Source organism: Artemia franciscana, chromosome 7, assembly GCF_032884065.1.
Source record: "Artemia franciscana chromosome 7, ASM3288406v1, whole genome shotgun sequence".
Taxonomy (NCBI): Eukaryota; Metazoa; Arthropoda; class Branchiopoda; order Anostraca; family Artemiidae; genus Artemia; species Artemia franciscana.
In genome coordinates, this window is record NC_088869.1 from 60,202,414 (window position 1) to 60,216,986 (window position 14,573).

At 33.6% G+C, this 14,573-nt stretch overlaps 1 protein-coding gene across 1 annotated transcript in view; it reads right to left on the bottom strand.

Moving 5' to 3' along the window:
• The window catches only part of LOC136029556 (uncharacterized), a 59,198-nt gene that overhangs the window by 16,702 nt on the left and 27,923 nt on the right, over positions 1–14,573 (bottom strand). Inside the window, exons 3-4 of the mRNA XM_065708035.1 lie at positions 12,323–12,570; positions 220–301 (exon numbers count right to left, since the gene is read on the bottom strand). Of these exons, the coding sequence (XP_065564107.1) occupies positions 220–301; positions 12,323–12,570 (330 nt within the window). The remainder of the gene's footprint in view (positions 1–219; positions 302–12,322; positions 12,571–14,573) is intronic.

Below are 14,573 nucleotides of genomic sequence, written 5' to 3' on the forward strand. Positions count from 1 at the left end.
TTTTCATGGTTCAACATGGCAACACTGACGAAAGTATTGATTCAGTATTAGATGTCTCTAAGGTAGATTGACATATTACTGAAGTATAATTTTCGTCTGGTTGTGCAAGAATGAGTGGTCTCTTTATTTAACATTATTTCGGCGAAATGTGGCAAACTGTGAAAATTATGTAAACATATTTATTGGTTGCATAGAGGCTATTCAAAAGAAAATGCTCACCTCCTCGGACTGACTTTCCAAAAAGTTGATCCGCGTTGCTTATTGTAAACAAAATGCGTCGCAAGTTCCAAGAGGTTTCGTTCTGTAAAAAAAGATGAAAAATAATTAAAACATGAAAACAATGACCTCAATCTAAAAAAAAAACAATTTTTTTTCAACCGAAAGTAAGGAGCAACATCAAAACTTTGAACAGAACAGAAATTATTACATATGTAGGGGGGTTTGCCCCCTCAATACCTTTCTCAATTGTATACCTCGCAGTTTATTGTTTCTAGGTCAATAAAATTGTGAGTCTCGACATTAAGGTATATCATCACCTACTGCTAGCAATGAATGAGCTCACAACTTCTTTCACATTCTAGGCAAATTTTATTTTCAACGCACTTCAATTCATTTTTTATGTCTTTTCAAAGCACTTCAACAAAAAAAAAGAGAAAAAAAAATCAGAGCACACCTAAAACGCTTGAATTCCCAAGTACTAATTTATGTATAGGAGTATGCAAAATGATATATCTTCTTGTCTATATAGACTGAATTTCATACCTGTCCATAAAAAAACTATTTAATTCAAGTAGTGGGGTAACAGGTAGAGCCGTATCCAGGATTGTTTTCGTCCAGGAGGGGGGCTTTACGAATCAGACAAACATTTCGGGAGGGGATTAATCCCCCTTTAGATACGACCTTGGTAGCACGTGTTTTTTCTATGTTTACCTATATATGGTTTGCGTTCTATAGAGCTACTAGTGAACCCCAATAGCCGAAAAGGGATATTATCTTTTGTTTTTAACTTTCTTCCAATGTGTTGTTTTCTTTCTAGACAACTTCAACTTTCTACTTTTTATTAAGTTTGATGCTCAATTTATACATTTTGTTTCTAATTAAGCATTCTTTGTTATACAAATTAGCTTAAAGCTCGCAATTACAGCTTCCTCTTGGCATATGTAGGATATTCTTTTTGCATATTATTAATGCTGACAATAAATATACCTACGAGTACGTTCTGGCTTCTGCAAAAAGTTAATATTTAATAAGAATGTAAGTATATGCTCAAGGAAAAGGCGAATCAACTTCGTTCAACGATTGAATTTTTGTGAAATTTTTATATTTCATAATTAAATTTTTAAGTATTAAATTTGTTCACATAAAATCGTATTAAGTTTTTATGCATACTAGCATGTTAGCGGTATTAATTTCTGCACAATCATGACTAAACTGAAAAAATGGAGGCAAATAATAAAATTCATGATAATTAATGAGTATTAAAGCATTATCGTCTGAAGTTTTCATATTTTACTCTTTACTCATTAAACTTGTTCATGCTTTAATAATCATTATAATATGTATTAATGTACTATTTAATAAATCGTTCCAGATTAGCAGTTAATTCGTATTAAATTTGAAATTAAATTAAGATTTCCACCTGGAACGTAACCTATGTCTTTAAAACAGAATCCTGAAGGCAGTCTTGAAGGATTAGTGAAGTCTTATGCAATACCAGGTTACATTTCATAATGAAGGAGCTCGTTGTCCCATTTGGTACTTTTTTGTTAAATTTCGTTGCTAGTATGAAAAAAATTTCTATAAGCCTTCTGATATCGGTTCGGCTACTACCGTTTGTATCCGTTCGATGTCTATTTTTTTTAATCGTTTTATGGGGTAGCTTACCTAAATTGAAACTATAGAATTAAATCTTAAATTGCATTGTGTATCAATAGCTTCTATAGTTACATCATAAATCATCAGCTCTTCATCAGCATTATCATCTTTCGATTGTAAGAGGTAGCGTCAGGAGAATAGGGCAAACCACTATTTTGGAAACATCTCTAATAATATAAGCGGAGCAATAGGAGTAAGTAAATGAATGAGTGATGAAAAGCTTACATTAGAAAATAAATAACACTTATTTTGCCCAGACAGGTGGCGGGTAGCACCGTCACTACTTGTGGTGATTTTGTTTTTGACGTTTTTTCAGTCAGTTGAAAGACCCTTTATCTTTTGAAGTATGATTTATTTCAATTCGAACTTCACCCCGGTTGAAGGACCAAGAGCCCCTCTATTTAGTTTCCTATTTTCTTTGGCCGTCACCTGAATATAGTGAATCATGATAAATTTCTATTTTACCAAAATTTTCAATATGTTAGAATCATAAATCAGCCTAAAGTAATTAACCATTCTTTAAGAATACTGCTCTGTGGGCGCCATTGTAATACTGAACCTTACATTAGGATTAGGAAATCAAAGCGCCGGTGCAATCAGTTCTTGTGTAAATGTATTAGTAATCATGGTAAGTCTTCCGCATCTAATTGATTGATGAGCTGTCTCAGCATGGCTAATCTCTATCTTAATTACCAAAAAAGGAAGACATCAAAGAGGGTGTGCATAATCATGGAATGTTAGTCACGAAGACTGAGCCAATGTTAATTCCATTTCGGATAACAAACTTATTGAGTAAGGATACCAAAAGCATATGACTTGCATAAGAAGTTAAGAAGAGCTGATACATTAATTTTACCACGATGATAAAACCTGAGATTTTAAATAATATGTAATTTTTCTAAGAATGTGAATTGCTGATGATTAAATAATAAATAATGCTATTAAATAATAGCAAATATATTTTAAAGTCTACTAAGAAGGGCCGATGTTTCATTTTGACTATAGTGATTCAAATGTAGTGAATGACTCTACCATTTCTTTCGACTGAATACACTGTAAACTTTCCTTCTGTAACTCTTGTGTGTAATTTGGTTTCAAAGACTTGTGTTTTCTTTTCCTAAAAAGCGTTACATCTTTTTTAACTTGCTGGCAGAAACACTTTAAAAACCAGAGCTTTAAAAGGGATATCAAGATAGTCTTTGCTACTAGCACGAATATCAGCCACCGAAGGCTATCCCTCCCGCCACCCATCCCCAGGAGTGAATCTGGGAGACTTAACCCAGCATGATCTGCTTGGAAGATTTCCACCCTCTGAACATTGTACAATGGAAGATTACACAAAAAAAAACCCATCAGCGTACATAATTTCTATTGGTTAAACGTCCTAACGAGACCCTAATCTTGTTAGGGTCTAACGAGATTAGACTTAATCTCGACGGGGTAGAGAATAACCTATTCTCTACCCCATCTACATAAAATCCCTCTCTTTCGCATCAAAATAATACACGTAATGGTCCCTGACAATCTCTTTTAGCAAAAGTCACAAAAACTCGCTCACACTCACGCTTACACCCCACACAAAATCAAATTGCGTGGTTTGACAAGTTTAATTTTCAATCTAATGTTGCAGTCCTTTTGAATGTGAGTGTTTATGAATGTCAATGTGTTTAAATAAATTGCGTTTGAGTTTCAGAATGAGCTTCAACGAATCTGAACGTGAATTCGAATGAGAAAGTGAACTTGATTACAAAAGTGAATGTGAATGGGTGAGAAAGTTTGACCATATCTTTGGCAATCAAGCTGTACTGACTATTTCCTCCACTTGGGCATTCTTCAATTAACACTTTGACCTTTATTTACTAAGATAACCACTTATATTTTCGTATACCATTTATGTGTAAATATGTTACTGAGCTTCGCCAGTCAGCTTTTTCCGTTTTATGCAAGGTCTGATGGTGAGAGGTTATGTGTTTTAACCCATTTCTGATATTTATAGCCTAATTTAACCTAACCCCACCTAACCTAACTTTAAATTTTACATCAAACCTTGCATAAGACCCTGACAAGTCCCCGTCGTCATTTGTGTCCCGGTGTCCCAGTCTGTGATTTCTATTTGAGTGTCCCGGGCGTCATTTATATTCGTCAGGATATTGTAGGGCATCGTAGCATCGATGAGTTTAAGCAATTCTTGTCAACTGATTGTTTCGCCTATAAAGAATATTATCTCGAGGTAAGAACTGATCACCGACCACAACGATTGCCACTTTGTTGATAGTTGCGTATCAGGAGGCATCAATTCGATTGCTGTTTTTAAGCAGAAGCACTAAATTATTATTTTTGTGGAAAAGATGATATATATAAATATATATATATATTTTCTTTTTAGTTTTTTTGTAGTTTTTACCTTTTTTGGTTTTTTTCTTCTTTTGTATTAATGCTAAAGCCAAGGTTCAAACCTGGAGCCTCTCGGACCTAGAACCTGAAACATAACGCTTTACCAACTCAGCTACTTCGTCGTGAATACATTCGTTTTGAGCAGCTTCCTCGGGTGTTGCCATTGTAGGTTCTTCAGTCATTTTACAATTAGAAATTTCTCTTTCAACGGTCTTCTTACAATTAAAAATTTGTCTTTGAACGATATTCTTAAATACCTGTGTCCTGGTCGTCATTTATATTGCCTGTGTCCCGGTCGTCATTTGTGTCCCGGTATCCCAGTCTGTAATTTCTCCTTGAGTTCCCGGTCGTTATTTATATTCCCTCTGTCCCGGTCGTCATTTGTGTCCCGGTCTGTAATTTCTCTTTGAGTGTTTTTTCTTTTTAGGTATTTTTTAGTTTTTTACATTTTTCTTTTTTCAGTTTTCTTTTTCTTCTTTATTTTTCAGCTTCACTATGAAATACATATCGCCGAACCTTTGTTTTTTTAACTAAAATCTGGTAGGCATTGATGACCTTATCCAAGTCAAGATCCCAAACCCAATCATCATCGCTATCATTTTCAGTTTTGATATGTTTTGACTCTCGCTGTCCAGGTGGATCTTCATCTAACTGCGCGGTTTTCCGTTCTTTGGCCTCAAGCCTGTTTCCTTGCTGTTCTTTTGATTCCTCTGCACGCTTTCTTTTCTGACTTTCTCTATCAGCAGCAAGTTTTTTGGCATAGACTCTTTGAGCATCTTCATCAGCTTTTGCCATTGTAAGTTCATCAGTAATTTTAAACTTAAACATTAATAGATTTCTACGTGAACATATATGTCTTAAATATCTTTAATGACGTCACCGTCATAGCAAAAATGACGACAACTAACTTCATGACACCAGTCGACACAGAAACATGACGTCACCTGATCCACAGACAGACAACTTATTTTTATATATATAGATAGATATAATTCTAAAATTGTCAGGTAATTTTCTATTTTGAAATAAAAACTAAAAATTATTGCTCAGACAACATAAATATTTTTGATATTTACATAATAGCTTTAGTGGTTTTGGACTGAAAACTAAATATGCTAATCAAATTGGGAATTGCAATCTTTTAGGTTGAAAAGGCAGATCCATTGGAATCATGAGAATGCGTGGAATAAGAAAAGCCTCACCCTCAAAAGGCCCTGTCAAGATTGTTGCCTCTATTACGTTATAACAGACATAACACGTCATTTGTGTCCCGGTGTCCCGGTCTGTAGTTTCGTTAGTCGACAAACATGACGTCAGACGACAAACAACTTCATGACGACATACAGCTCAATCCTTATAATGACGTCAGTCGACAAACATGACGTCAGTCGACACACAAACATGACGTCAGTCGACAGACAGACAAACAACTTATTTTTATATATATATATAGATATATATATATATATATATATATATATATATATAGATATATATATATATATATATATATATATATATATATATATATATATACATGTATATATATATATATATATATATATATATATATATATATATATATATATATATATATATATATATATATATATATATATATCATGAAAAGAGAAATCACCAATGCAACAGCACAAACACAAAAAAAAAGAAAGAGAGACAGAAGGAGAAAAGGAAGACTGTTTTCCTAAATTAGTGATTAATATAGACCAGCACTTGAATGAGGGCTTAACCCTACTCATCCATACAATCACATAGGTCAAACAGCATAGCCATACACAATCAACCATAAAGAATAATCCATGGACAGGCAGTCATGTCGTCAATAAGTATAAGTCGTCATTTACCAAACAATAGAAAAAATAATAAAGACAAATAATTCAGAGGCAACAACCCAACACAAGGGCTCATCAGGAGAATACACTGGCCTATATAGGGTTTCGCCGCTTTAAATTCTCTACCCCGCCAAGTGTTGTGGCTACCACAGAATATCCATGGCATCCCCGTGTCAGGTATCACCCCCAAAATACATGCCTATGAAAGAAAAAAAAGACAGCAAATGTAAAACAACCAAGTAACACCAAAACAAGCTTATCCTGTTAATATATCCCTCTTTTTTGCAACAATAGGTAAACTAAATATAATAAATTTTACCAAATCAAAAATATTAACACATTGCAAAAAACCTGAATGAACTAAACAATTATAGAATTCATCTTTACCATGTGGCTAATTTTAAAAAAAAAATCCGCTCAATTAGAAACACAATTCAAAATAAATGGCGCTGCAACAACAATTGTCGAACCTCCGAAATTAGTTGAAAATTTCTTTAAGTATTTTTAGATAATTCTTTTGATATTTATTTAAAAGTTCGTTATAATGAAAACTAAATTTTTTAAATTGCCAAGTTAATTTATTTGCAGAAAAACCTCTTGATATCAATGTTTGGCTTAAGATTTTACATCTATTTTTAAAATCAATATAATTACTACAAATCCTTGCATAACGAAGCAACTGTGAGAAAAACGCTGAATATGTGATATTTGAGTGTATATTACTTTCAGGGAATGGGAAACTAATCACTTCAAAATCAAAATCATCCGTTTTATTATACATTTTAAAACTTAATTTATTATTATCACAAATATTAATATTTAAATCTAAGAAATGATCTTCATGACCAGCGCCATGACTAGGTTCAAGAATAAGCTCTGATGGATATATATTTTTAGAAATATCAATGAAATCCTTACAATTTAAGACCAAAATATTATCTAAATATCTTTTATTATTTGACAAAACATGTTTTAAATTAATTGGATTATTCTTATCCATCATATATTTATATTCTAGTTGACTTAAAAACAAGTCAGCCATAAATGGGCTGAATAATACAGCTCTTGATTATAATTTTAAAGTAATATTTGATACAATTTGCATTCTAACTAAAACGAAATTTATTTCAAAAAAGAAAAAGTTCGATAAGATTAGTAATAAGGATAACAGATTATATTTACCTATTAATTTTACTTGTAAGCAGATTGAAGATATTAATTTACCAGAAATTTTAAATCAGCGGCATGTGAAACAGATTGCCCTACATTTGAGAATTATATGCCTCACCATGTCGAAAAAACAGTTTATAATAACTTGATTTTCTTTTCCAGGCTCAATTATCATAAAGGCAGTCAATTTGAAAGAGTGCAAGACGCTGTTCAGAACCCATTTGTGGAGAGGAATATTCAAGAGGAAATACTAAATTTAAGAAGATTTAGAGCTTTGCCATTTGATCCAGGAAAATGACAGTAGGCAGTTATAATCTACGACTGAAACCTGACAACTAAGTTTAAGTGACTAGGGAAAAACATATCGACGCAAAAAAAAAGTTTAAGTAAAATCAATAATTAATGTTATGTAAAATGCGCAAAAAGTGAATGACTAACTTTAACTGCATAAGAAAGGTGAATTATAAATAAGAATATATTTTAAATAAGATGTACGTAAATTGAAAATAATAGCAGTCAGATAATGGATTAAAGTAGCCTAAGAAGCTAAGGACTGAGTTTTGAAATAGCGCGTGGAGCTGTATAAAGTAGGATTTAATATCAGTTGACCCTGTAAAAAAATACGTGTTTTTAATATACTAAAACACTGGTATCCTTTTATATTTTTATTTTATTTCATGTCAATTATTATCAAAAAACGTAATACAACCCCATCCCTTCCAAGTGCCAGGGTATGATATGAAGGAGGGATACTCAAATAAATCTACAAAATAATAAAAATAAAATAAAAATTAATTTTTACCTCAGAAGGGGTTTTAAAAACATAACTACAACATCAAGTACCCATTTACAACCAACTTAATACTGAACATCAACTCATCTCCTAACACATTTTGGCAAAAATTAAACTACAAAAATAATAATACCGATACTTATGATTTAATACCATTTTATCAGTTTTATATCCTAACAATTTAATCACTAATCATAATAGAAAACAACTTCATTTTCAACAGCGTTTAAAATTCACTTATATTATATATACATTTTATTCCTCCACCTAACAAATTCCATAACTCAGCCCATCTGAAACAAGAAAAACTCCGATCTACAAATTACCAATTTATTAACACAAATTTTATTCATCAACGTTGTACCATGAGAATGAGCCTAATTAAAACATGTAAATAAATCTAGAGAAAAAGCGGACATGCATTTGACAGAATATTATGAAAAGATAATAATAAAAGTACATTTTAAACTTTTTTTCCCGCAGAGGATTTGTATTTTGCTGGATCTTTTTCCTTCAATAGTATGTCATTACATTTGAGCTTGTTTGCAAAATCTAAACTCAATTTAATAGTGGATGGGCGAAACCTTAGCTTCAACTGCAAGCAAACTCTATAAAAACAAATTTAAAAACTTTAGCAAAAAATAAACATAAATATCCATTCACACCCTAGGTTGAATCTGCCAGATATACAGACTTACAAATGCCACAAATCTTGACAATTAACTAACAGTCTTACATCGGATAGCCAACAATCAGATAAAAGTGTCATATTTCATTAGAAAGGCTTTCAAAAGGGTTTATGAATGGTTTTAATGGATATGGTTTTATGAATAGTTCAATGTTTAGTAACCCCGGATTTTTTTTTTTGACACGCTACCACTGTTCTTCTTAGTGCGTGTGTTTGCTCTTCATTGTCAGCTTTGATTTGCTCACATGCTCGGTGTCGCATATCTCCTAACTGTGTGTGTCTTTGCTCTTCATTTTTATTTTTGACACGCTGTTTCTTTTCGTCTAACCGTGAGTGTCTTTGCTCTTCGTTTTGATTTTTGACTCGCTCACTTGCTCAATATAGTATGTCTTCTAACCACGTATGGCTTTGCTCTTCATTTTCATTTTTAGTTCGCTCTAATTGTCTTTTCGGATATCTTCCAACCACCCATGTTTTTGCTCTTCATTTTCATTTTTTACACGTTTTTGAATTTTGATTGCTTGAGACTCTTTAGCAATGACCCTCGCTTTAGCTGTCCGTATTGGTGTTGTCACAATTGATGGTCCAAGTTGTCAAATTTCATATCTTATTACGTTTGTTAGTTTAGGTGTTGGCTCCAAAGAATCATCATTTATAGTAACTGCATCTGCAAGTTTTCGTTTTTGGGTTTTCCAACAGACATATTGACGTGCTTGGAATATCTCGCCCTCCTAAGAATTTATAAAAATGTTTGTTTTTATCCAAGCACTTTGCAAATGAAAAGGCTTATATGTCTTAGGGCAAATTCATTGTATAGAACACCAACTCTCTTGAATCGAGAAGACCAGCAAATACAAAAAATAAGGTTTTTTACACGACAGTAAAGGGCAATGTTGCACCTCAAATACGAGTATGAATTGCTCCAAGTTTGAGTTGGCACCTTACTTTTAACCTCCCCCTATCTCCTCCGCCCTAACAATGTATCTAAGGAATCTCAGTTTTTGTAGCTGAGAATCCACATTTTTTTTTTTTTTTTTTTTTTTTTTTTTTTTTTTTTTTTTTTTTTTTTTACTGGGCAATTTACAGTAATTTGCAGATTCCGCGTTTAAATACTGTGCTAGAAAAATGAAACATAAGAATAAAGAATGAGATGCTGAAGGATTAGCAGCTACCAATACTCATTGCAAAAATGGACAGATAAAAATAGTAACGAGCACAAATAAAATTAATAAGTACAAGAATCATATTTATAATCTAAATAAAAATGAATAGTATGGTAGCCCTAACCTTAATTACTTTATGCTATTTATCGGTTTTAGCGTTGCTTCTTTTATTTTCATTTGATTTCTTTTTTAGAAATGAAGGAAGACTAAGGGGTAAATATCCTTTTTAATGCTTTAAATATACTTAAAGTGGTTAGCTTCATATCAGTTATATCCTCTAGGAAAAGTTAATAAATAAGTAAATAAAGAAATCATTCTTTTTTATTCTTAAAGGGCATTGCAGTTCCACTTTTGAAGTGAACGAAAAAGCAAGGAATGTTCTCAAAGAGATATGTTTGAATGCTGAAGATCAATCAGAGCAGGTATTTAGTAATGAAAGGGGTGGTAGGAAAACTAGAAACAATTTTGAGAATCATTTATTTTTGAATTAGAAACAAATTTTATATTTGAAACTAGAAACAAGGAGAAAGAGATACATTTGTGATTTAATTATTTATTTCCAATATGTCAGTAATTCTTGTAAGTGTTTGTTTTAAAATTGTAAATTTTATGGTATGTCCACAAGCTTACACCATAGAGGTATGTTCCTGTTAGTATTTAGTATTTAGTAGGCTTGCATATATTGATTGTCATTGCAAGTAGCAACCTCCAAATAAGTCACCGACATTGGCTACTCTTTCCTCGTATCCTGAACCTCAATTTAGTTTTGTGGCTCTGCACATATGTGAAGCTATCATTATTACACGAGAAATGCGAAGTCGGTGAAATATATGATAGAATGACTTCTTAGTGGTAGCCCACCTTCCAAAGTCAAAAACCGCTTTTTATCGCAATTCAGGAATTATAAGAGCTCTAAAATATAACGTGTTGGTCTAACCCAGTACAAATGAAAGACAAGGTTACTCAGAGACCCACAATCTCTGCTCAGACCTAATTTCCAAAATTTTGTTAATAATTTTTTTTGCAATATACCTATTTTTACTTACCTACCACCTTGCCATGCATCGACCTATTCTATTCAGTTTAATAGAGTACTGGAATGAATAAGTTGATTTTTATTTTAATTACAATTCTTGGACACCTGAGTTAGCAAGCTGCCATCCCCCCCCCCTGTTTCTGATCCCATAGGTACCGACCCAGTACCAAAGGACACGTTTTTAAATAGAATCAAACATTAATTTGGAGACCTTCCTATAGAGAATCAAGACAAAGCATTGCGATTACATACGTCATAGAAGAGATAAATCGATGTTTTCTTCACGAGACAAATTGTTTTTCTTGTAAGTACCAGGAAAAAACTAAGCCTTGATAGACACGAGAAAGTTAAAGAGAAAAAACGACTTTCAGACAGTGAACGCCGAAATTGCCGATAAGTTTTAAGCGTTACAAAAGTCCAAAATTAGTTAAAAAAGAACATTAATAATAAACCTGAAGTGATACTAAAAATAAAATAATTATAAAGTGATAATAAAATTAAACAAGAGAAACAGAAAGAAAAACATCAAAAAGAGCAACATAATTTTTTAAACTGCAGGGCTAGTGGATTAGCACGCATAAACTCAACCACGAACACTTCTACGTCAAAGTTCTCTTGCTAAACTTTGTATTTGCATTAATTAATATTTAACCAATAGGCTTCTTAGTCTTGTTTTCAACAGAAGAAAGAGAGAGAAAGAGAGATAGAGAGAGAGAGAGAAAGAGTGAAATGGAGGGATAGGCCCAGATTGCATGCATTTTTAGCTTGTTATACAATAAACTGAAAGTATGAATCGTATGTATGGCTGAAAGACTCCTTTTGCTCTGAGTTACTCCCTGCCATTTATTTTATTTAGTATTTTTTGCATGTTTTTCGCAGAAATTGCCTCTATTTATGGAGTTTTAATGAGTGTAAAACCTTCCCCAAAATGAAAGACCCCTCGAAATAAAGTCCTATGTAGGCTACGTGTCTATTCTTGTCTAATAAGAAATAAAAAATACCTTCTTTACAATATTTTCATTTTCTAATTATTATGAAAAAATTACTGAAATCCCAATCGCAAGGAATCCGTCAATACAGCTAAATACCTTTAATCAGTTTTTATTTAAATAATGAATGTAATGTTTGTTTTATAAATTTGTAAATAATCAAACACAGCTAGTAAACTAAAATTTAAATACAAAATGAATAAAGTATGTCCTCTGTATAGGCTTTTAAGCTTGGTAGTAAAATGTTTGGGGCCTTTTTTAATTGGGGATTCAGTACATACGACACATTAACATAGTGGAGTAGCATATCTATGGTACACATCTATAGATTTACTTCTGATTCAAAGTAGCAAAAACTTACTCTTGCATATATCAAACAAAGGCTAAAATTTCCCCAAATAAGGTTCTGCTGAGTCTCATCGTCAACTTGTTGTGAGCAAGTACCATTAGATGTAACGCTGTCTGGCATTTGAATTTCAATCTCGTCTACTTTGTCACTTCCCTTGTATCGTAGTAAGATTACAGCTTCTAACTTTGTCATCGTACATACTTGTCCTCTGATATCAGTAACGACATGTACATGATCATCATCATGCTCCTCATTATCAGCTAAAAGAGAATAATTATATTTGTTAATTTTCTGTATGTTCATTATAATATTTGGCAAATTAAATACTAAAACTAAATTCATTTGAACTTTGTGTCTTTTGTGATAAACTGAAAAAAAGTGCTCGGGGCTTTTTAATGTATACACGACATTCAAGCAAAACAACAAGAGCCAAGAGCTCATATGGCACTTGTGACGATGTCGGAACTTAAAATTAGAATCAGTACTAGAGTTATCGACTTGGCTGTTCGTCCAGAAGCACTGAATTCACCAAAGCACTGGAAATCTCCCCCCCCCCCCCCCGATTCCCGAAAAGAGATCGGATCTGGTCCGGTTATTTCAATCACGTTTCTAGAACTTGTGCTTATTCTACCCATCAATTTTCATTCTGATCTCTCCACTCTAAATGTTTCCCAAGATTTCTACTTCTCCCCTCCACCCCCAATGACCCCTGATCCAATTTGAATTGAAAATGGAGCATCTGAGACTTGAGATCTTTCTATATATCAGGTTTCATTTATATCCGATCACCCCTTCGTAAGATAAACATAAAAATTTTCCTGATTTTCCCTCCCTCCAGCCCTCCCCGTCCAAATGGTCAATTTGGAAAAACGACTATTATCAAGTCAGTCTGTGCAGGTCCCTGACACGCCTACCAATTTTCATCGTCCTAGCACGTCCAGAAGCACCGAACTCGCCAAAGAACTGGAAACTCCGACCCCCCAAATCCCACAAAGAGAGTGGATACGGTCCGGTTATGTCAATCACGTATCTAGGAATTTTCTTATTCTTCCCTCCAAGTTTCATCCCAATCTCTCCACTCTAATCGTTGTCCAAGATTTCCGGTTCCCCCCTGCAACTCCCCTCAGTGTCACCGGATCCAGTCGAGATTTAAAATAAGAGCTCTGAGACGCAATGTCCTTCTAAATATCAAATTTCATTAAGATCCGGTAGCCCGTTCGTAAGTTAAAAATACCTCATTTTTCCTAATTTTTCCGAATTAACCGCCCCTCCACTCCCCCTCCCCCTGGATGGTCGAATAGGGGAAGCAACTATTTCTAATTTAATCTGGTTCGGTCCCTGATAAGCCTGCCAACTTTCAGCGATCGCTATATCGATTACGTATCTAGTTTCAGATCTTCTTCATGTAAAAATTGGGGTCATCGAGGATTCGGACCCACCTCTCACACCCCAGGCGAGAATCATACCCCTAGACCAACGCACCACACCTAAGAACAACAATCATTTGTTTTATCGCAAATAAAAATCTTTTAAACTATCTCGTTCACTCGCTCCCCCCCCCTCCCCAGATGGTCGAATCGGGGAAGTGATTATTTCTAATTTAATTTGGTCCCGTCCCTAATATTCCCGTCAACTTTTATTTTTCTAGCTTATCTGGAAGTGCCCAAACTAGCAAAAGCGGGACTGACAGACCGACAGAGATTGTGATCGCTATATGGATGGCACTTGGCCGACGGGCAAGAACCATAAGAGCCACCTATTCTGTTTGCTACAGTTTTATCGACTGGCAGTCTAAATCAACGATTTTTAAACGGATTGTCTAACCTTGTTTTTGAGCAAAACAGTAGGGTTTCGAGAGATCGTCTGACAAGAGCCTTTGAAACTGATTTTATCGTTCGTAATTTGAAGTTAGATTATTGTAGGTTGATTTAATTCCGTTCCAACAACTGAAATCTGACTGGGGAAGGGGTGGTATTAATATGAATTTATTTTTGATATTCGGTTTTCGCAGTGTTTCTCTTGGGAGGAATTTTCTATGGTGGGGTTTTCACATGAAAAAAAAATTCAAGAAGAGAGCTGGAGATTCTCGGGTCTGATTTACAAAACAATCTGAAATCGAATTTAAAAATTAAGTTTTTAAAATAAAAGTAAGGAGAAATATTAAAACTTAAAAAGGACGCAAATTATTCCTTGTATGAGTGGGGCTGGCCCATCCTCTATCTGTCGATCGTTGCACTAAAGTTTCTAATGATATAGAAAGAGA